Genomic DNA, 21,875 nt, shown 5'->3' on the forward strand with positions numbered 1-21,875 from the left:
GGAAAAAAAAAAAGTTAAAGTTTAAAAATGAAAAATGAAAAAGTAGGGTTTATTGACTTTTATGCATGTTCAATTAGAGGGCAGAAAGGCAGCTCATAGTCTTTCTCTGAAGGCTGTGATGCTACTTTTGTGGCTTGGTGACATCTTAGATTGGCAGCCGTCTTGTCAATGTCCCCTATTGTCATCCAGAAGGCAAGATCTGGCAGCTCTTTCCATCTTGGCAACTGGGTCCCCTCTTCTCCAGCTTCATCTTTTCCATTGTCTCTACAGGCTGACTTACACTTTGTTTGTTTGTTTGTTTGTTAAACCACATGCTTTGTTTTCTGGGCTCTGGCCAGATCTCCGGGGGAGGATTGTTGGCAGTGGTGATAGAATCGGCAAGGGTTTGCAAGAAAGTCTGCCTCCTATAGATTCCCCGAACGTGACTGTCTCAGAGGTGCTCATGAGGACCAGCTAGGAATTACTGCAGTTGTTTTGTTTTTGATGTCTTCCGAATCCCTCCCCAGAAAGCCCAGGAGTTTATAGATGAAACAAAAATTGGAGAAAAGACCCAGACTCATCTTTTCTCCAAAGTCATGAGAGGAGGCCAGTAAATGTATTTAAGGGGGCACGAGTTCCCAAACTCCACCCCTCCAATCCCTACTAGGAAGTTCTCAAAGGTTCAGCACCAAGACCCCGTCCTCCTCTTGCCCTCTTCTTCCCTCCTGCTCTCCTGGTGAGGCTGGTGAGGAGCCAGAGCCTCGAAAGAAGATAGGAGAGGAGAGCTAATGACGCTGAAGCCAGCCTTCTGCTGTCCAGGGTGACGGTGACCTCTGGACCCTCAGAGTGTCGCCTGGAGGTTGGGGTCCAGGATAGTCTCTCGATCTGGTGACTCAATATAGTTGGCAGCTTCTTGAAGTTTCAGCAGCATGGCCATCTAAAATGAGGCAAAGAGATGAGTGAACACGCGAGGGGATGCTGGGTCCTGCCTACAGGGAAACCAAAAACCAAACCAACCAACCGGCCCCCACAAAACCCGCATTATGGGTCTGATCCCTGGTGTGACTAAGAACATGCTTCAACCCTAATGTAAACCTATGCACATAAGCTGTCACTTGGGACACCTTTGCTGTACAAGGTGTCATGGGCCATGGGCATGGAAGTCACCAAAGAGCAACACTTCCTTTGTTTCAAGAAGCACTCTAGGGAATGACGAGGTTCATGCATACCAGCTTATACCGGGAATGATGGGAGAAGTGTGGCAATCTGCCCTAGACTCTTGGAATTCTCTTGCTGTAGATTACACCCCAACAGCTAGACTCTGTGCTAACCCCAGAGCCTGGATCAAGTCTACCACCTCAGTGTACTCCCCTTCTCTTCCATTTTATAGCTCAGACTTTAGCTAAGTAAGCCTGGTTGGTGCTATTCAAACTGCTGCCATTTCCCCCCCTTCTATCACTGTTATTAATTAGTCTTCCAATTAAAAAGTGTCCAATTAAAAAGTGACATAGAGAACAGCTGTTTTCAACAAAGTCAAATTTGTTTGTTTGTTTGTTTGCTTTTTCGAGACAGGGTTTCTCTGTGTATAGCCTTGGCATTCCTGGACTCACTTTGTAGACTAGGTTGGCCTCAAACTCACAGTGATCTGCCTGCCTCTGCCTCCCGAGTGCTGGGATTAAAGGCGAGCGCCACCACACCTGGTTTACGAAGTCAAATTTTAAATAAAAATACATCATGACTCAATTGGAATTATTCCCTACAGGAAAGGTGCAATGGTAAGACCAAATGATGTGTATGTGTTAAATTTCATCCTGTTCTGCTGAATTACCCTCTAATGTGTTTTGTTTTGTTTTGTTTTTTATTATGCATACAGTGCTCTGCCTGCATGTACAGCTGTAGGATAGATCACATTACAGATGGCTGTGAGCCACCATGTGGTTGCTGGGAGTTGAACTCAGGACCTCTGGAAGAGCAGTCAGTGCTCTTAACCTCTGAGCCATCTCTCCAGCCCCCCTCTAATGTGGTTTTAATAATGGATAGCTATCTCCTCATTAGAATATGAAAAGTCTATGCTCAGACCGGGGGTGGTGGTGCACGCCTTTAATCGCAGCACTTGGGAGGCAGAGGCAGGTGGATTGCTGTGAGTTTGAGGACAACTTGGTCTACAAGGGGAGCCCAGGACAGCCAAGGCTACACAGAGAAATGCTGTCTCAAAAAAAAAAAAAAAAAGTCTATGTTCCAGTCACTCTGCCTGTTGTCAATGTAAAAGAGTAACTCCCTAATTTAATAGGTTGCAGATCCTATGTTTTTATCAGTCACTTATAATTTCCTCTAGGCAAATACTTCTTCATATATTTCTTTATTGGTGTGTGTGTGTGTGTGTGTGTGTGTGTGTGTGTGTGTGTACACGTGCGCATACATGCAGGTGACTTGTGTGCCATGGCATGCATGTGGAAGTCAATTTTGGGAGTCAGTTCTCTCCTGAAACTGGTTGTCAGCTTTGTGTGACAAATTCTTTTACCCACTGAGCCATTTTTCCAGCTCCAAAATCTTCTTTTAATCTTATATATTTAAGATACTATTTTTTCAGCTGTACTTTTGCAAGTATTTTCCCCTAGTATACATTTTACATGTTAGCTGATGCAATCTCAGAATAATATTAGAGAAGAGGCAGAAGTAGGAAGTGCTAACATGTCCTATTGTGCTATTTCTTTAGTTGATATTTTTATTATTATTATTTTTTTAGATTTATTTATTTATTATTATGTATACAGTGTTCTGCCTGCATGCACACCCGCAGGCCAGAAGAGGGAATCACATCACATTACAGATGGTTGTGACCCACCACGTGGTTGTTGGGAATTGAACTCAGGACCTTTGGAAGAGCAGGTGGTGTTCTTAACCACTGAGCCATCTCTCCAGCCCCTATTATTATTCTTTAATTATGTCTGTGTATGTATTATGTGTGTCTGCATGTAGGTATGTCCACATGAACACAGTGGCCATATAGGTCAGATGTGTCAGATCCACCTTGAAGCTGGAGTTCGAAGCTTAGATAGATGGGTGCTGGAAACTGAATTTGGGTCCTCTGGAAGAGCAGCAGGTGCTTGTAACTGCTGAGCCACCTCTCCAGCCCTTCTTGGGTCTGTATGACTACACAGACTGCCTGAAACTTGGGCTTTGGCTAGAATACGTTTTCCTGGATGTGTTATTTAGCTGCAGCTAGGATGCAGGCATGAGATCATTGTAGCCCAAGGTCCTGATGCTCAGAGTTCTTGCTGGCCTCATTCTGGTCCTGGCTTTGCTGAAACTCTTCAATGCCTGGGTCCCATCAACACGTGCATGAAGAGTATATAAATTCAGCCCTGTAATACTCTATGACATTTACTCACCAGAGGGTCTGAGTCCAGGGAGCTTGGGGTGCTGTCTTTGACTGTCCTATCCTCTGGAGGTGAGGCAATGCTGTGAGGGCCCACAGAAGGTGGGGGCAGGTGGTATAGTTTCGACTGGTCTTGTTGGGCTGACGGCCAGGGGAGAGTGTCCCGGACCCACTCCACTGGATCTTCCCAGGCAGCTTTCTGCCCATGAACCTGGAGAAGAAAAAATGTGAGCAAGAGGGATGACAGCAGATTAGAAGTTTACTTGTTGTTTCTTCTTTGTTGCACAAAACAAAACAAACAGAGCCTAGAAATAGATACTTCCTCAAGCATAAAGACTTGAGGTTTTGATCTATGTAGCTGAACTTCCCATCAAAGAAAATAAGTTGGTATAAATTGCCAGAATAATTGAGGATAATTTAGCATATTGTCATAAGAGTTTGTTTAGAGACAGAGGCTCACTATGTAGCTCTTGCTAGTCTGGAATTTATTACGTAGAGACCAGGCTGGCCTTGAACTCGTAGAGAACACCTGTCTCTGCCTCCCAACCACAAAACACTGGGATTAAAGGCGTGTGCTACCACAATGCCTAGCTAATTTTCTTTTACATCATTTATCACTATGTGGTCTTGGCTGATCAGGTGCTTGCTATGTAGTCCAGGCTGGCCTCAAATTCACAGCAATCCTCCCCCAGCTTCCTGACATTACAACCACTCACAGCATGCCCAGTTAAAGCTTTACAGTAGTTTTTAATTAGTTAAGTTTCTTTCACTATGTATATAGTATAGGCTGACCACAAATTTGTGACACTTCCACCTTATCCACCTATCCAAATGCTAGAGTTAGACATGTGACACACCAGGGCTTAGATTAACTAACTAACTGACTGACTATTTACTACAAATTTTGGATCTAAGAATTCAGACTAGAAACTTGAGTATAGTAGACAAGTGATCTATCACTGAGCTATATTACTAGTCCTATATTTATTTTTATTTAAAAATAAAAATGGCATTAAAGATGAGCATGAGGAAGGATATAATGCAGGCAGAGGACGCATGAGTCATGAGAGGATGCAAAGCTATGTGTGTTTCTAGTCTCAACTCTGTCATAGCTGCTGCTGCTTTTTGTGCATGTGGTGGATAAGTGAATAAAAATGTATTTCATATTCAAAGTGCCAAGTCCTAGGTGAAGCCCCACGGCTTTAGCATAGCCACTCGAACTGTACAGATGCTCACTGACATGCATAGACGTGAGACTGGGCAAGGGTTTGGGTGGCTCCTTAATCTAGCTGTTAAAAAAAAAAAAAAAAAGTATACATTTGTACAGCACAGCCTATTTAAAAACATGTATCAATTGTGGAATGGTTAAATCAAGCTAATGACTTATGCATATGAAATCACATCTTTCTGTGGTGAGAACACTTACATATATTTTTCTTTTCAAGCATCCTGTTAGTGACCACAGTTGCCATGTTGCACAATATACTTCCTGAACTTATTTCCTGTCTGCATGAAAGTTTGTATCCTTTGGCTGACATCTACTCAACCACCACATCCCTGGCAACCACCCAGTCCCTGCCTGTGTGTGTTCCACTTCTGTAAACTCCACACGTAAGTGAGAGCATGTGTTGTTATTAATTTTTTATCCCTGGCGTATTTCACTTAATACAATGTTCTGTAGGGTCATCTGACTTACGTCTGATGTACCCACACTGCACTGTATGTATGCCACGTCTTTATAATTCATTCATCCATGATGGATGTCTAGGTTACACTGAAGCCAAATCTTACAACCCTGTAATTATTTTTTTACAGGGAAATTTTCTTTTACTTTAGTCTTTTATTATTTAAGAATTTTTTTGAGGATATATATACATATATATTATCCTCCTTTTTGTTTGTTTTATTTTTGTTTTGAGACAAGGTTTTTCTGTCTATCCCTGGCTGTCCTGGAGCTTACTCTGTAGACCAGGTTAGCCTTGAATTCAGAGATCGGCCTACCTCTGCCGCCCGAGTGCTGAGAGCAAAGGTGTGCACCACTGCCACCTGGCTAGACATTATCTCCACCCCCAATGGCCAGCTCCCTAGACATTATTAATATATAATGTTAACATATTAATAATACTGCAAATTTTTCCTTAAATTACCACACATTTATAAAGAAAATAATGATTTATGGTATTGGTTTGATAGAAAAACACCTTTAGAGATTTAATATTATCATCCTAAATATCTATCTCAGTAAAATTACCTTTAGGGGTGATACATCACTGATAAGGACCTGTCATTGAGTCACAGTGTGCTAGTGCTAGAATGGACATCAGTGACTGTCATGCACTCATTCCAGGTAATAAAATTTACCTAACTTCACGTCATGCTCTAAATAGCCATTTCTTGAGAGAAGACACACAAAGAGCAAGAGGTAATTTCAATGTACTCCGCATTACCAATCACTAGGGTAGTGCCAGTCAAAACCAAAATTAGTTCAGAGCTCCCCCTAGTAAGAATGGTGACTCCCCAAAAGAGCATAGAGAACAAATGTGGAGAAAATAGAACCCTTGCACACTAGCGGTAGCAGTGTAAACTAGTATGTCCACGGTGGAAAACAGTACAAAGATTTCTCAGAAGATTTAAAATAGAATGACTATATGATTCAGCCATCTTCTTACTAGGTATATGTTCAGAAAAACTGAGGTCAGGATGCTGAAGAGCCATGCATCTCTGCTCCCACGTCAGTGCAGCACGGACATGGCCAAGTGATGGAAATTACCCAGGGGTCTACCAACTGAGGATGGGATAAAAAGAAAATCTGTTCTACATACACAGTGGGGATAGGATTCAGTCATTAAAAAAAAAAAACAAAAAACCCTGAAATCTTGGCCTTTGCAGCAGCATGGATGCAAGCGTGGAAATAAGCCACACACAGAGAGAGATAAGCATCATACGGTCACAGTCCTATATGGAATATACAAATCAATCTCATAGATACTTAAGCAAAGTGGTAATCAGAGGCTGGAGAGACCATGAAGGGAGCCTGGGGAGGTTGATCAATGGGCAGGTGACAAGGTGAGAAGCCTGAGGCAGAGGGTATGGCTCACCTTGATGCCGTCCTTGGCTCCTTCCTGTAGATAGGGAATGATGGAGTTGTTCCACAGGTCAATGAACCAGGTCCGGAAGTCCTCAATGCCAATGGGACAGGACAAAAAGAAGCAAGGGCCTAGGGAAAATGATGCAGCCATGAAGAAGCCCGAGGACCTTGATCTGCCCTGCCCTGCTTCTTTTACTCCTTAGGACAAGGCAGGCATAGAGAGAGGTGTGACATCCAGAGCGTTAGAGGAAATCTGAAGGTGTTCAAGAGTGGCGGTGGGCCGGTGCCGACTATCTGGCAGCTCAATGACGCTTACAAGGCGGAAGCGAGACTAGGAGGAGGGCAAGCCTCCCAGCATGCCTTCTCTCCCTTTTGCCATTGTGAGGACAAAATGAGGGGGGAGGGTAGCTCTATTTTTTTTTTTTTTTAACCTAGGGCCTTGTACATGTTAAATAAGCGCTCTACCACTGAGCTATGCCCACAGCACATTTATTTTGCCCAATTAACCAATTAACCTATCTATCTGTTTTTTTAAGATCAGGGGCGATTCCAATACGTTGCTCAGGCTGCCCTTGAATTTGTAGTGGGTTCAAGCAATTCTCCTGCCTCAGCCTCCTAAATACCTAGAACCGCAGATGCACTCCACTATGCCTAGCTTTCTGATGTCTGAAGGCAGTATCCAATTCATAGCTCTGTCTGTGTTGGGAAGGCTTATAAAATACTTAAGTGGTTTGACTCCAGTAAGCAAAGAGCGCCTCCCTCCGGGAGCGGGAGGGGGGGGGTGCAGGGGGGGATGAGATATAAGAAGGGAAATGCCTCCAGCCCCCAGGGGGTGAAGCTGGACCCCAGTACCAATGAGGAAGTCCGAGGTGCTGTGCTTCTCAAGGAAGGTGTGGAGGTGGTACCACAGCTTGGGCACCCAGTCCAGCACCCGAAGCAGCTCTTCCTTGTTAGCATTGATGTCACTGTCTGACTCTACCAACTTCCTCCGCAGGTAACGGACCAGAAAGCCATTGGCTGGCTCCACGTTGTTGGAGAAGGTCAGCATCCTGCCACCGGGGGATAGGAAGAACAGGGTCAGAGTGTCAGTGGGGACACTGCCAGGGTCCATCCCTTGCCAGTCTGGCCCTCTTCCTGCCTGTCATCTCCAGTCATCACCCCCTTGGCTTCTTCTCGAGGGACAGGACGTGATGACGACAATGAGGCAGTAGCTCTGGGTGGGCAGAGCTGACTTTCAACTCCGACCTCAAGTGACTACCTGGCCTCACAGAGTGACCAGGAGAAATGCCCTAAGTACGGCAGCCGGCCAGGGTTTCTCCCAGTCCTTTAGTCCTTCCCTTTCTTCAAAGTCCTCCTTTTCTATTCTGTACCTGACACGCAAAAACACCTACGTTTCCCCAGCCTGAGCATTTCTGCCTCCTCTTTGCTGCTACAAACTGCACCTCTGCCTGCAAGTTCAGATTTAATTATTGCTGTTTACAGACCCCTGGGTGAGGTCCGAAGGTTCATGAAGGGACACGGTTCTTACCTGAAGCTCAAGTGCAAGCCATGGTTGGGTGTCATTTTTACAGGCTGGTTGGTGGTACCTATAATATAGGGACTGTGGGAAAAAAGGGACAAAGATGACTTAGATCTGCCTTAGCAACCACTGTCTGTCGTGTGCGCAATGGGAAGCCCATAGGCTGGACAGGGCTACGTTTATCTCCCTGTTCCCGCTGTGGTAAACGGTCCTGGACCCAGCTTACCATTTGTGATACTTGCAGGTGAGGGCCCCGTTGACCAGCTCACTGATGGAGCCTGCTTCACTCAGGTCATCCAGTAGGATCACCAAGGGCACATCCCCAATTCCTGTTTCCCGGTCTATCTGGTTGGCCAGGTTGGAGAGGTATAGTTGCAGATCCTGGAATAAATGAAGACACTCGGTCAGCACTCAGGAGGTGGCATCTGAAGAATCTTTGCAAGAGAATTTTGGAGAAGCTTTGTTGGTTTCGTTTTTTCCTGGGTGGCCCCTGGTCCCTCTATCTGGCCATCTGCGTGCTGGGGATTGAACCCAGGGCTTTGTACATGCTAGGCAAGCACACTCTACCACTGACCTAAATCCCTCACCTTTTTCAGGCAACCCCTTTTAAGGAACAACTTTTTTTTTTTTTTAATTATTAAATGTATGAGTGCTCTGTCTGCACGCATAGCTGCAGGCCAGAGGAGGGCATCAGATCCCATTATAGATGACTGTGAGTCACCATGTGGTTGCTGGGAATTGAACTCAGGACCTCTGGAAGAGCAGACAGTGTTCTTAACCGCTGAGCCATCTCTCCAGCCCCAAAAGCAGCAATTTTTTTTTAAATTTATTTTTTATTTTTTGGTTTTTCAAGACAGGGTTTCTCTGTGAAGCCTTGGCTGTCCTGGACTCGCTTTGTAGACCAGGCTGACCTTGAACTCACAGAGATCCGCCTGCCTCTGCCTCCCAAGTGCTGGGATTAAAGGCGTGTGCCACCACGCCCAGCTGTAAGCAGCAATCTTAAATACCCCCCCCCCCAAAAAAGGTTTTGAAATAGCTTTTCATTGAGTTGATACCATCACCTCCTAAGCTTGGGAGAGCCAACACTTACACTATTCCAAATTTAGAGTACACTCAGGGTACCTCCCTGGCTGGATGACATGTAATATTTAATTCTGAACACCTCCTTGCTGTAGCCCATGGGATGGGCTGAAAAGCAAGGGAGCGGGAAGGAGATAAGAGAGAACGGATATGACAGACAGCATTGGCAGGGTGTGGAGGAAGAGAGGCTTCGACAGTTCACTGTTGGTCAGCTAAAGGAACTGAGGTGGAGGTGAGAGTAAAAGAAGCTAAGAGCAAGCTGGGGCTGGTGGCACAGCCTGTAACCTGGATTGAGGCAGGAGGATTGCAAGTTCGGGCCAGCCTAGGAAACTTAGGGAGACTCTGCCTCAAAGTAAAAAAAGTAAAAGAGAACTTGGGGGTGTAGCTCAGCTATAGAGTGCTTGCTAGCATGTGTGAGGCCTTACGCTTAAAGCTCAACACTACACACACGACCTGGGCAGGGAGAGGATGGTGGGAGGACTGCTGGTTCAAGGCCAGCCTGGGCTACATAGCAAGACTGCCTGGAAAAAAAGAAAGGAGAGGAGAGAAGGAGAGGAGAGAAGAAGAGATGACAAGAAAGGGGATTATAAGAAGGAAGGATGGGGGGAAACCACTGCAGATAGGGGATAGAGCAAGGCAGAGAGCTGCGGAAAGGGAAGAGAATGAGGGGCAGGAAGGGGCCAGGGAAAGGCTTGGGGGAGGCTGGGGCCTGCACGGACTGGTAGGAGGTCTCGGGAGGCAGCCACCTTGCAAGACTGCTGGTGCATGTTGAAAGTGCTGACGATGCCATCGGTGACCTCGCGGCCCGAGCGCTCAACCAGATACTCGGCCAGCCGATTGGTCAAATAGGTCTTGCCGGTACCACTGGGGCCGGAGAGCACAAGGCGCCGGTGCTTGAGCAGAAGGCTTATGTAGTGTTGCATCATGGGCTTGGGGATGAGCGTCTCGAACACCAGGCTGTCGACGCACTTCTCCTTCAGACCTGCGCCCCACCCCAGAGAGAACGAGTCTTTACCAGTCCTGAGGATCGCAAGAGACCCAGAGAGCCTATTCTTCATCACCTAGGGGCCCACCGAAGAAAGTCAGAGCCACTTGTCTTACAGTTCCAGAGGAGTCCCCTCACCCCACCCCTGGACCTCATTTTTAGGGATACACTCTGAGCTAGAGGAGACCGGCTAGAGGAAGAAGCCCAAGTTTGGCAAAAACAGCAGACCGGGTCTTACTCATCTTTTGTATTTCCTGTGTTACTTAAGCGGGTTCACATGGGAGCTTCTCAGTAATTTCTTGTTGCGTGAATGTATGATGCGTTACTTGGCGATCCTCTCCCTGCCTCCGTGCTACCCTCCCTACCTCACCCCAAGAGACGAAGACTGACCTTTGAGGGACACTGAAATGTTATTGACACCTCGGCGGCAAGGAGGCACCTCCGGGGGCTCTGCATCCAACACTCGCTTCACGTGGCTAAGGCTGTAGCCATGTATGGACTCGGTGCTTAGTCCCAGGGTGGAAGCTGGGTCCATTTTAGAAATGTAGTCCTGGTGGGAGAACAGGGAGATCATGACGGCACTGGGAAGACATAGCTATGGACATTAAAGCCACAAGAAAGAACAAATATAGGCAACAAAAGGAGGTGTATGGGGGGATAGGGTGGGTGCACACTTTCCTATTTTGCCTTCCTCAATAAAGCACAAAAGGTTCCTAGAGTCCCAGTGTCTGGGTGGCTGATGAGCAACCTTCGTGAGTGTGAGGACCACTTTACCTGGAACACTTGGAACACGGCTTCGTCCAGCATCTTCCAGTCCACCTTGCCGCTGACCTTGCTGCATCCCAAGAAGAACTCCTGCTGCTTCAAGTCCTGTAAGGCCAAGGCGGAAGGAAGCACGCGGGCCTGAACAAAGATGGCGCTAGAACGGGAGATCCTGGAAAGCCTCAGGGGCTGAGTTCTCTAGCTCTGTGACTATTCAGAGCCCTTGCTTTCTTGCCCAAGTGTGGCAGTACAGGTGCTCCTCTACTTTATGTGTCAGCAACCCCCAAAAGAGGGGTGCAGAGGCAGGAGGATCAGAATCTTTGGTTATCCTCTGCTCCACAGTGAGCTCAAGCTCAGTATGAGCTACATGACACTCCATTCTCCTCTCCCCAACCCCATGACACATGACAAAACCATTATGAGTTAAGATACTGTGAGTCCAAAGTGCATTCAGAGCTCGGAGCTATGGCGCACGCCTGTAATCCCAGCACTCCAAGGAGGCAGACGCAGGTGGATCTCTGTGAGTTTGAGGCCAGCCTGGTCTACAAAGCGAGTCCAGGACAGCCAAGGCTACACAGAGAAACCCTGTCTTAAAAAAACAAAAACAAAACCAAAAAAACGAATAAACCCCCTCCCAAAAAAACAACCAAAGTGCATTCTGCACACTGAAGTTATGAGAGCATTTGCTGTTTACTCTCATGGTTGTGTCGCTGGCTGGGAGCTGTGGCTCACGGTCACCATCCGGGGTCTTCAGAGTGTGTTCATACTGCATAGTGCTAGCCCAGGAACAGATGGAAACTCAAAGCGTAAGGTGTTCTACTAAACACGTGTTGTTTTTGGACCAGTGCAAACCTGGCACCATCTATAGCATGCTGGTTCCTCCACTGGCCCTCCCTGGAGTCCCTTACCCCTTTGATGATGTGCTGGGGTGGCATCCGCACCACCACCCGAAGGGTCACTTCTTCCTTTGGACCACAGGTGCTGATGCCATCCATGGGTGATAGATCTGTGGGGATTGAAAGAGACTAATTGGTTTAAAGGACTCAGCCTTGCTTCAAGTTTGCGGCTATTTTCCTTCCCAGATAATGATTGCTTATTTATGACAGAAAAGAGATGGGCGCCTCATCTGAAAAGGGCGGAGAGCTAAGGACCATAACAACTGCTAGTGTTTACTGACATCAGAATCTTCTTGACTTCAACACCATTACCTCTTGGTTCAAGGATGTCACAGTGCAGGTGGAAGGAATGTGAACGAGCCCTTTCTCTTTCTACCCACACAGGCTCTTTTCAAGCAGGTACCTGTATCTGTGAGACTGGGGCTGAAGGGATGGCTGAGTGCAAGGCCCAGGGAACGGCGAGGGGATGACAGAGCAGATGACCCAGGGACCTGCCCTGGTGTGGAGCCCGAGGAGGGGCCAGGGGCAACCTTCAGCCGGTCATTCTCTGCTTTCAGCAGGTCCACCTCCAACTGTGGGCAGAAGAGACAGGCCGGGTGGCAGCGTGGTGTGGACATCAGGCCCGGCTCTCTCCTCCTGCCGCTCTGCCCAGACACTGACCTGCATATTGTGCATGGTCTCCCGAAGCTGGTCCAGCTGGTGGGCCGAGTTGAGGGCCTCCAGCCGGATATCAGTAAGCTTCATCTCCTTCTCCCAGAGTTCAGAGCGCAGTTCCGATACTTCCTTCTTCTCTGGCTCCTCCTCCTCATTGGCTTGGAACAGTCTAGTGTGGGGGGCTGGATGAGCAGGGGCCCTGTAAGGAAGCAGAAGTCAGCCTGGATCCCAGAGAAGCACTGGGTAGTGGGGGATGCTGACACGACTGGCCCATAGTCCTGTCTTCCTCTGCTTACAGGCCCCCAATTGGTATGTCAGGAAGGGTCCTCCATGGCTCTCCCACGCCCATGGAAAGGCCAGCAGTATGGTGGCATTTGTCAGGGTCTGTGGGCTTACCGCGAACACCAGCCAGCGGTTTACCAGGGTAGCCGGGAGCGAGTACTTACTCGGTGACCTCTGCGCCCACAGAGGATGAGTTGGAGGACTTGATGGAGGGGGATGCAGTCTCCGTGGAGCCATGCTGCAGTTTGGGGGAGGACGGGGCTGAGGAGTCAGGTGTGGCAATCTCCTCAATATCGGAGTAGGAGGAGGCTGACTTGGGGCCCTTTTTAATACTGAAGGCTTTGTTGAAGGAACTCCGAAGCTGGAAGAGAGCAGATGGTGGCGAGAGGGACGTTAAGGCTCTACGCTGGGATGGGGAGGACAGCCTTAGGGCTGGGGCTGGGATGTGGAGGCAGAGGATTTACTTGTAATTACACCCACTCTGTGAGGTGGCATATGGACAGAGGGAGCTGTCTAGAAATCAGGACGGAGAGAAAGAATAGGGTCTTTTGGTTTGCTGCTGGTATGGGCTGGTTGAGTCCATGGAGGGGACTGTGTCCCTCATGACAGTAAAAAACGAAACGAACCAACCCAAAAACTCCCCCAGATGCCACATGGCACACCTCTCAACAGTCCAATTGCACCTCCTCCATTATCTGATTGTTCTAGAACCTCACTCTCTGTGGGTCTTCGGATGCCACTTCATTATACAAGAATCTATTAATCTCCTCACAAATTAATCAGAAACTGACAATATGGCTCTGTGAAGATCAAGAGAAGGAAGCGGAACCGAGATATCAAGTTTCATTTATTATTTCTTGTTCTCAGCACATGGCATAGTGGTTTAAAAAACCAAATAAGAGAGCTCTTTTCCTCTTCTTCTTTTCTTTTCTCCTTTTAAGTCTGGGGGCTGGAGATGGCTCAGAGGTTAAGAGCACTGACTGCTCTTTCAGAGGACCTGAGTTCAATTCCCAGCAACCACATGGTGGCTCACAACCATCTATAATGTGATTTGATGCGCTCTTCTGGCCTGCAGGTGTACATGCAGTCAGAGCACTGTGTACATAATAAATAAATATTAAAAAAAAAAAAAAAGACTGGGTCACATGTAGACCAGGCTAGCCTTGAACCCAGTATGTAGCAGTGGGTGATCTTGAACTCTGGATCCTCCTGCCTCTACCTCCCGAGTGCCAGGATTGCAGATGTTTATCCCCATGCCCACCTGTCAGCACTGCTTATATGCCAAATGTCCTTGAGTAAGAACTATCATCCAGCCATCCTTTGGCTACATGGAGCGCTATCATCTGACCACAGCTTGTTTGATTCTGGTGTTGATAACTTTTGGGTGATAGGGATGTGACCCACAAACCGTTCACATGCTTCCATACAGCATGCACACACACACACACATACACACAGACACAGACATGGGATGGCAGCAAGAGACAGAGAGTAAAGGAGGGGTCAAAGGTTGTAGTGACAAAAATCAGCCAGATCTTTGGAATAGTAAGTGAGAAAGGGCAGAGGGGAGGAAACTGAGTATGACCCTTCAAGGCGTCTTTCTTAGAACACGTCTGAAGTCTCCTGGGAGCTTATGGAGCTAGGACATGGTGTGTGTGAAACTTCTAGGTAAAACATGAGGACAGAGCTGACTTGTGGGGCGCATAGGCAAGAGCATGTGTGCAGTTGGCTAAGATGTACTATTATGGGGCAACCAGGGCTTGAAGTACCACGAAGCTCAGCCATCTGTAGAGATGAAGTGTTAAAACTGAAAGGCGAGAGATGACCGACTCGACATTGCATATCCTAAGGAAGATACCAAGGTTTCCTGATTTTCAATCCAGGTGGTGTTTTCTCCACACCTCTCTCTCTGTCACAGGAGTCACCCTTGTCTCTGTCTCCTTCCCTCTCTAGAGAGATCCTGTGCTCACAGTCAGCCCTCTGCGGTCCTTACACGGTGACAGTAGTGCTCTGTGTGAACATCAGTGTTCTGCGGGGAGTCAATGGCTCTGTTCTTAGCGGCTCATCCCATGTATTAAGCTGAGAGAAACAGGGCTCTTTGCTAAGGAAGGGTGGGGGGGGCATCTTAGAACTTTGCTAGTGCAGATATGCCAAGTAAAGACCGCAGTGTTCCTCAGAGGTATCACCTTTTAAAGGAGCATCCCAGTGGGTTGGTGAGCTGCACTTTGGGAAATGCTACTTTTAAATACACAGATTCAGGGCTGGAGAGATGGCTTAGTGGTTAAGAGCACCACCTGCTCTTCCTGAGCTCAGTTCCAAGCAACCACCATTTTACAACCATCTGTAATGGGATCTGATGCCCTCTTCTGGCCTACAGGTGTACATGCAGGAAGAACACTGTATACATAATAAATAAATAAATATCTTCAAATAATTATGCAGATTCTGACGGCCACCTGGCCTCTCCATCTGTGTGCACCTGCTACAGTGTGTGTGTGTGTGTGTGTGTGTGTGTGTGTGTCCTTCCACCTTTATGTGGGTCTAACTCAGGCCTGGAATTCACTACGTAGCCCAGGCTGACACTGAACTCACGGTGTTCCTCCTGTCCCAGTCCCCCTTGTGCTGGGATGTATTCTAGTCCCTAAAATGTCCTTGGAAGCTCCATGATGGCCTTTAGGGTGACAAGTACTTCCTACCCTGGATGAAATAAATCCCTCACCTGTTCACATTATCCTAAAGCTAAGATTTTAGGTTAAGCCCAAAATGAACAGGCCTCTGGAAACTGCACTCCAGACAGCCTTCTCCCATGAATTCCCTTCCACTTTAGGCTTCTGTGGTGAATGGGACAAAAATAAAAAGGCTCATTTTCTGGGTAACAGGAGCTCAACGTGTCTGCTTTCTAGAATAGGCCAATTTTGGAAGAGGGGAAGATGGCAGGCAATAGATTTGGATTTTGTTAGGATTTCCCATTTGACCCTTAAGCAGACCACTCCTCTGTCCTCATGAGGGGCAGCGTGGGATGGACCATGCAGTGGAGTGAGTTAGGAACTAGAGGGCAGTTGGGGTTGTGAGTGGCTTTTTTTTTTTTTTTTTTAAAGAGAGGGTACTTGCTCTGGAAATAGGGAAGGCGTGGAAAGGGAAAGAAAAAATAACGGAAGAGGAACCGAGTCTCTTACCTCATAAACCTGGAAAAAAATAGGGATTTGAGGTCAGCATTTTGAAGGAAATAAAAGAAAAAAAATGAAAAGAAAGAAGCAGCAACAACACTAATCATGCATTTCACACAGCTGTTGTTGTTTTTGTTTTGTTCTGTTTTCACACAGCTGGCTCCTGTCTGCACTAGGTGAAGGTCTGTGCTCAGCCCTCCTCAGCAGGGGACAGGGACAAGACGGCTCACTCTGGGTCAGATCCCCCTTTCAGTCAGTCAGACAGTGCCCTACACCTGCCCAATGATGTTAGAAAGCTCATCCAAGGCCAGTTTAGAGTTATGGGGGACAACACACATAACAAACCCCACCTCTGGACGAGCCAAAGGCAAGACTTGGAGTGAGATGAAAGTTCTATGGCCACCTTTCCCAAACTAAGGCAACGGCCCCCAGGAGCATCTAGAATGAACCGCTTGGCTTAGAAATTCTCCCACACATCATCTCCCGCCCCTCCCCTGGATATTTCCTCAGCTCCTTCTGTGGCCAAATTCATTTAACTTCATCAGTAAGTAGATCCCCAGGAAAGCAGACATGTATAAAGGCTGCAGGAGAGTGGTGGTGGTGGTGGGGATTGCTGGGGGAGTAGACAACAGTTGAAGGAATGGAAACTTAGCAGCAGATTTTGTTCCCAGCAGACTGTCACACAGACACCTTATTAGAAGGGACCATCTCTTGGTTGATCCTGAAAGGACCAGATCGCTGCACTGGGGTAAGTTACCACCGGCCAGCTCCCAAGCCTTCACCTACCCAGCTCTTCTTCTTCTTCTTTTTGGCATCAGCGTCCTTGCTGCTGCCGATGCTGGAATGGCTGGTGATGCTGTTGAGGCTGGAGATGCTATCTGAGGAATTCTGCCTCTTGATCCGGAGCTCTGTTGGCCAGTGCAAGTGGGAAGAACACACAGGTAGATTTAGAGAAGATGTGAGGCTGAAGGAGGATCTAGCTGCTGCAGATAAGGATGTGTGTGTGTGTGTGTGTGTGTGTGTGTGTGTGTGTGTGTGTGTGTGTGAGAACCCAGTTTCTAGGTACACGCTACTCATTTGGTGGTGGATCATCCATTCAATGGACATTTAGAGTTACAGTCATGCTTCAACACAGAAGAACACGCTAAAGGAAAAAAAAAAAAAAAAAAAGGAAAGAAGAAAGAAAGAACAAACCAACAAAACAAAACAAAACAAAAAAAAACCCAAGTCTTAGTCTCAGGAAGCTCATAGTTCAAGTTGGGCATAGTGATGCCTAGCATTTGAGAGGCTGCAGGATTTTGAGTTCTGGGCTAGCCTGGGCTATACAGCAAGACCCCCCCCCCGTCCCCCCCCCCCCCCCCGTCCAAAAGCAAAACCACGACAAAAGCAGCCCCAGTTTAGTATGAGAAATAGAAGGATTTAGTAATGAACTCACATTGACTAGTTGTGAAAAGGATTTAACCAAAGCTGGTCCTGGATGCTTATGCAGACATAACGTGTGTGTGTGTGTGTGTGTGTGTGTGTGTTTTAGCATAAACTCATATGTTCACTAGGTTGGTCTTAAACTTGTGACAGTCCTCCTGCCTTGCCTACCAATTGCTGGGATTACATGTATAAGCCACCACACCTGTTTTTATTGTTTGTTTTGTTTTGAGACAGGGTCTCATAGCACATGTTGACCTATAGCTGACTCTGTAACCCAGACTGGGTAGCAGTGCTCTAGGCCCATGCCCTATCATATTTTTATGACTCTTCAGCAATACTTGGTTGCCTTTTGGCTCAAGGTCAAGTATAAGCAGCCTTGTAAGTTGCATTTAACCTGAAGGAGTTTCACTCTGTCATCTGATAGGCGGAAAATTTCAGTTCTCCGAGGCTTGTAATAGCAAGAAAAATGAACCACTCTTTTTTAAAAAATATGGGGAGTGAAATAAAAAGGACCAACAGAGGAGATGTTTATACACTGAAGGAGCAGAGATATTTCAGATAGGAACACTGCGAAAGGCATTTAGGGCCAAAGAAAGGCACGTGCAGATGCCCTGGGTTCAAGCCCCTTCACACCAAAAGTTAGAAGAAAAAAAAAAGTAACATGTATTTGATGAGGATAGGGAGCTTTCAATAGTTGCAAATCCATCTATTAAGTTAAAAATTATGTCTAAGATACTTTCAATAACAAAAGAGGGCTAGACGAGATGGCTTGGTGGTAGAGGGCTTGCCTACCATTTGTAAGGTGCTGGGTTCAATCCTCAGGTCTGTAGAAGGGATAGAGTGCAAAGAAATGTTTGCAGCATCATAAATTTGTGAAAGGTAGAAAATACTTCTTGCAACCTGAGTGCAAACATATTGTCTGTTTGTAAATAAGACACACCTAGGTATTACTGTTTAAGCACTTGCTCTAGCGAAGCTTCTGGAAGTCCTCCCTACGATTATGCTTCTTGATCAACATGAACTAAGGTTACTGTGACCATTTCCAGCAGAAAGTCATAATTGATTCATTTAGAAAATGTGTTATCTCAGGAGCAAAGTTCACTTGGGAAGTTGGAAACAGGTGAATATTCCAGATGGATCACCTGTGGCTTTGAATCAAATTATTTTCTCTGTCTTTTGTTTGTTTTGTTGTTTGAGACAGGGTTTATATGTGTGTACGCCTGGTTGTCCTGGAGTCACTCTGTAGACCAGGCTGGCCTCAAACTCACAGAGACCCACCTGCCTCTGCCTCCGGAGTACTGGGATTAAAGGCATGCGCCACCAGGCCCAGCTTTCTCTCTCTCTCTCTGTCTGTCAGTCTATCAGTCTGTCTGTCTGTCTCTCTCGTTTTTCAAGACAGGGTTTCTCTTGTAGTCCTGGCTATTTTCTCTGTCTTATTCTCCTCATAAAATATGCTTCATTAGGTTGTCATCTGGAGTAGGTGAATGTAAGTAAAATGCTTCGAGAAGTGTCCACCATATGGCAGGAAAAATATGACTTACTTCCATATATAAAATCTAGATTTAAAATGTGTGTGTGTGTGTATGTGTCTATGTGTGCATGTGTGTGTATGAGTATCTGTGTGTGTGCGTGTGTGTGCATGTGCGTGTGTGTGTTCTAGGGGGTGCATTTCAAAGCTGTAGATTAGAGGTTAGTCTTGTCCACAGGAGATAGCTCCTTTCAACAAAATGGGAGAAAATAAATAAAGATCGGATTGACAGGCTGGGGAATTATAATGGCGTTTCACTTGAAGATGCTCAGTTTCTCATGTAAGGCATTAAAGGCTATATCCACTATCCATCATAGAGGTCAGCAGAGGGACGAGAAGAAAAATATGGTGGGAGAATGACTGTGGGCTGGGCAGTGGTGGCGCATGCCTTTAATCCCAGTATTTGGGAGGCAGAGACAGGAGGATCTCTGAGTTTAAGGCTGTCCTGGTCTACAGAGTGAGTTCCAGGTCAGCCACAGGGCTACACAGAGAAACCCTGTCTCAACCTCCCCTCCCCCACCCCTGTCAAACAAAAATGACTGGATAAATAAGAAGCCCACCAAGTTGTTCCATGGGGCTGGAAGATGTAAAGCGTTTGTTGTTTTGTGTTGGGATTGGAGCTCAGGGCTTTCTGGATGCTGGCCAAGCACTCTACTGCCAAGCTGCACCTCTGGTCAGCGAATCAGCACTAGTGATTGCTGAGTACCAAGGCCAACTTGCACAGAGCCCCAGTGGACCGCCATAGTTTCAGCCATCTCATTTAAAATGTGGGTGGAATCCTCCTTGGGGCAGAGAAGTGATGATCAAGTCAAATCATGTATTTTAAAACTGCCTTTATTTAAGAGTTATTTATTTATTTATTTATTTATTTATTTATTTATTTATTTAGCCAACCTCGGAAAGAAAAGTATCACACGTTCTCTCATTTGTGCTTCGATTTTATACGGCTACACATGGCTACACAGAATCACACGTGTATGTAAGTGACATAGAGGTAGGACTGAGAGTGTCCGGGGGATAAGGGGGAGTAACAGAAAGGATGAGGACTGGGAAAAGGAAAAGAAGAGCATAGAGGGGAAATATATTCAACATATGATATGTACTTGTTAAAAAAAAAAAACCTTTAAAAAAAAAAAAAAAACAACAGGCTGGGCAATGGTGGCACATGCCTTTAATTCTCTGTGAGTCTGAGGCCAGCCTCGTTTACAGAGCAAGTCCCAGGACAGCCAGGGATACCCAGAGAAACCCTGTCTCAAAAAACCAAACCAAACCAACAAATAAACAACAAGTAAAAAGGAAGAATTTCTAGCTGGGCCTGGTGGCACACACCTATGATCGCAACACTTGGGAGACAAAGGCAGCAATGCAATTTTGAGTTCTAGGCTAATTGGGGCTCCAAGATGAAGCCATGTTCAGACGACCTTTGGTTGGTCTTTGGCTCTGGTCTAAAGGCTGAGGAGAGGGTAGCAGGCCTGTGGAGATCAGGTTTCCTCTGCTTGCCCTCATCCTCAGGGGTTATGGGTCACGCTCCAGACACTCCTCACTGAAGAGCTGGCATGTGTGGCCCTTATAATGATCTTGCTTTCACCCATCCCGGGTCTTCTTCAACCCCCATTCGCTCTCTGGCTAAGATCCTACCTTTGGGTGTGGCTTCTGAGGCATTCAGTGCTCCCTGAATGACTGCCTGGGCCTCAGAATTCTTCTTCTTCAGAAAGTCTATAGTTTCTCGCAAATCCAACAGCTCAGTGTCCTAAGAGAAATGACGGCCATGTCATTAGTTAGATGCTCAGCAGGAATATTTACAGTGGACCAGGCACAGGGTTCTACTGCTCTCACTAGAAAAGGCCAAGGAATTGGAAGGGACGAACATGGATCCCTGTACTGGCAGGCAGGCAGGCTGAGAATCAGGGTGACAGGCTAGTATGTTCAGAATCCACCACCCAGGGGCCTCTCACCTTCTCCTCAGCCGTCTCTGCCAGGTGTCGCAGGCGGGATGTCATATTCACCAGGCTCTGCTCAAAAGCAGCCACTAGGTTAGCCTGATGCAAACAAACAAAAAAGAACTTAAGGCACTGGCGGCTGTGGGAGAGGACACCGCTGACACAGGAGTAATTTCACAGAGTTTTCTGTGTCTCAGAGCTGACCGACGCTAATAAAACTCTCAGTGGGTTTAAAGTAGCGATTTCCAGCTGGATGTGGTGGCGCACGCCTGTAATCACAGCACTCAGGGAGGCCAGCGGGGTCTACAAAGCAAGCCCAGGACAGCCAAGGCTAACACAGAGAAACCTTGTCTCGAAAAACCAAAAACAAACAGACAAAAGTATTGATTTCCCTGGGTGGACAAGGTAGACTCAAACAGGTTTTCTGGAGAGAACCAGCTTCTTGAATAACAGAGAGCGGAGGGTAGGGCAGGCTTCTGGAGCCTCTTGGGAGCTTGAGATCTAGTTCCTACCACCTACCAGCTGTGGTAAAGTCTCTCCTTGTTTGATGTGGGAGGTGGGTGGATGGTTTGATGGGAGGGCAACAGCCTCTGGATTTAGTCTTAACGGTTTAGCCTTCACTCCACCACATAGGGCCAGCTCTCCTGGTACCAAATGATCTCTTAGTAGGACCTATTTGGTTTATCTCTGTTCTTACCTCATCCTGGCTTTGGAAGTAATGCCTTGTTCCTCCTGACTGGGCTGGAAGGAAACCTGCGCTAGTGCGGACCACTTCAGGGCATTCTCCACTTTGGCCACTAGGTGTCAGGTCTACATTGGAAAGGGTGTTGGATGCTGTGGGAACTCTAGCCTCTAGTGGAGCACAGAGCTGGATCTCTGGTATGTAGGCTGCAGAAAAGATACCCAGAGGTTTGATCTCCAGATAGGCAGCTGGCTCCAAGGGGTGTAGGAAAAGTGAAGGGAATGAAGTACAGGAGCAGGAACAGGACCACTGAAGGATGGACAAGCAGCCTGCAGTGAAAGCACTGTAACAAACCACGAGTGTAGCAAGAAGCAGAGAGCTTCGGGCAGGCCACTTGTGCACGGTCCTTGTGATGCATGCAAGACTCTCACTGTCCTGTGACTCTGTAATTTGTCCTTTCTGACCACCAAGTCAAACTTCACCCGTGCCCTTGGGACCTACAAGGCCAG

General features: G+C 47.0%; 1 protein-coding gene across 3 annotated transcripts in view; it reads right to left on the bottom strand.

Annotated features, from left to right (window-relative positions):
- Positions 1-282: 282 nt before the first annotated feature.
- Positions 283-21,875, bottom strand: part of Nav1 (neuron navigator 1) — a 251,977-nt gene continuing 230,384 nt past the window's right edge. For all 3 annotated transcript variants that reach the window (XM_051147472.1, XM_051147473.1, XM_051147474.1), the window contains 16 exons: positions 20,700-20,783; positions 20,383-20,494; positions 16,578-16,699; positions 12,789-12,985; positions 12,349-12,541; positions 12,092-12,260; positions 11,701-11,798; positions 10,805-10,900; positions 10,421-10,580; positions 9,792-10,027; positions 8,192-8,346; positions 7,975-8,046; positions 7,299-7,495; positions 6,457-6,575; positions 3,372-3,569; positions 283-916 (listed from right to left, as the gene is read on the bottom strand). In XM_051147472.1, coding sequence (XP_051003429.1) covers positions 821-916; positions 3,372-3,569; positions 6,457-6,575; positions 7,299-7,495; positions 7,975-8,046; positions 8,192-8,346; positions 9,792-10,027; positions 10,421-10,580; positions 10,805-10,900; positions 11,701-11,798; positions 12,092-12,260; positions 12,349-12,541; positions 12,789-12,985; positions 16,578-16,699; positions 20,383-20,494; positions 20,700-20,783 — 2,304 coding nt within the window. In that variant the 3' untranslated portion in view covers positions 283-820. The remainder of the gene's footprint in view (positions 917-3,371; positions 3,570-6,456; positions 6,576-7,298; positions 7,496-7,974; positions 8,047-8,191; positions 8,347-9,791; positions 10,028-10,420; positions 10,581-10,804; positions 10,901-11,700; positions 11,799-12,091; positions 12,261-12,348; positions 12,542-12,788; positions 12,986-16,577; positions 16,700-20,382; positions 20,495-20,699; positions 20,784-21,875) is intronic.

Source organism: Acomys russatus, chromosome 6, assembly GCF_903995435.1.
Source record: "Acomys russatus chromosome 6, mAcoRus1.1, whole genome shotgun sequence".
Taxonomy (NCBI): domain Eukaryota; kingdom Metazoa; phylum Chordata; class Mammalia; order Rodentia; family Muridae; genus Acomys; species Acomys russatus.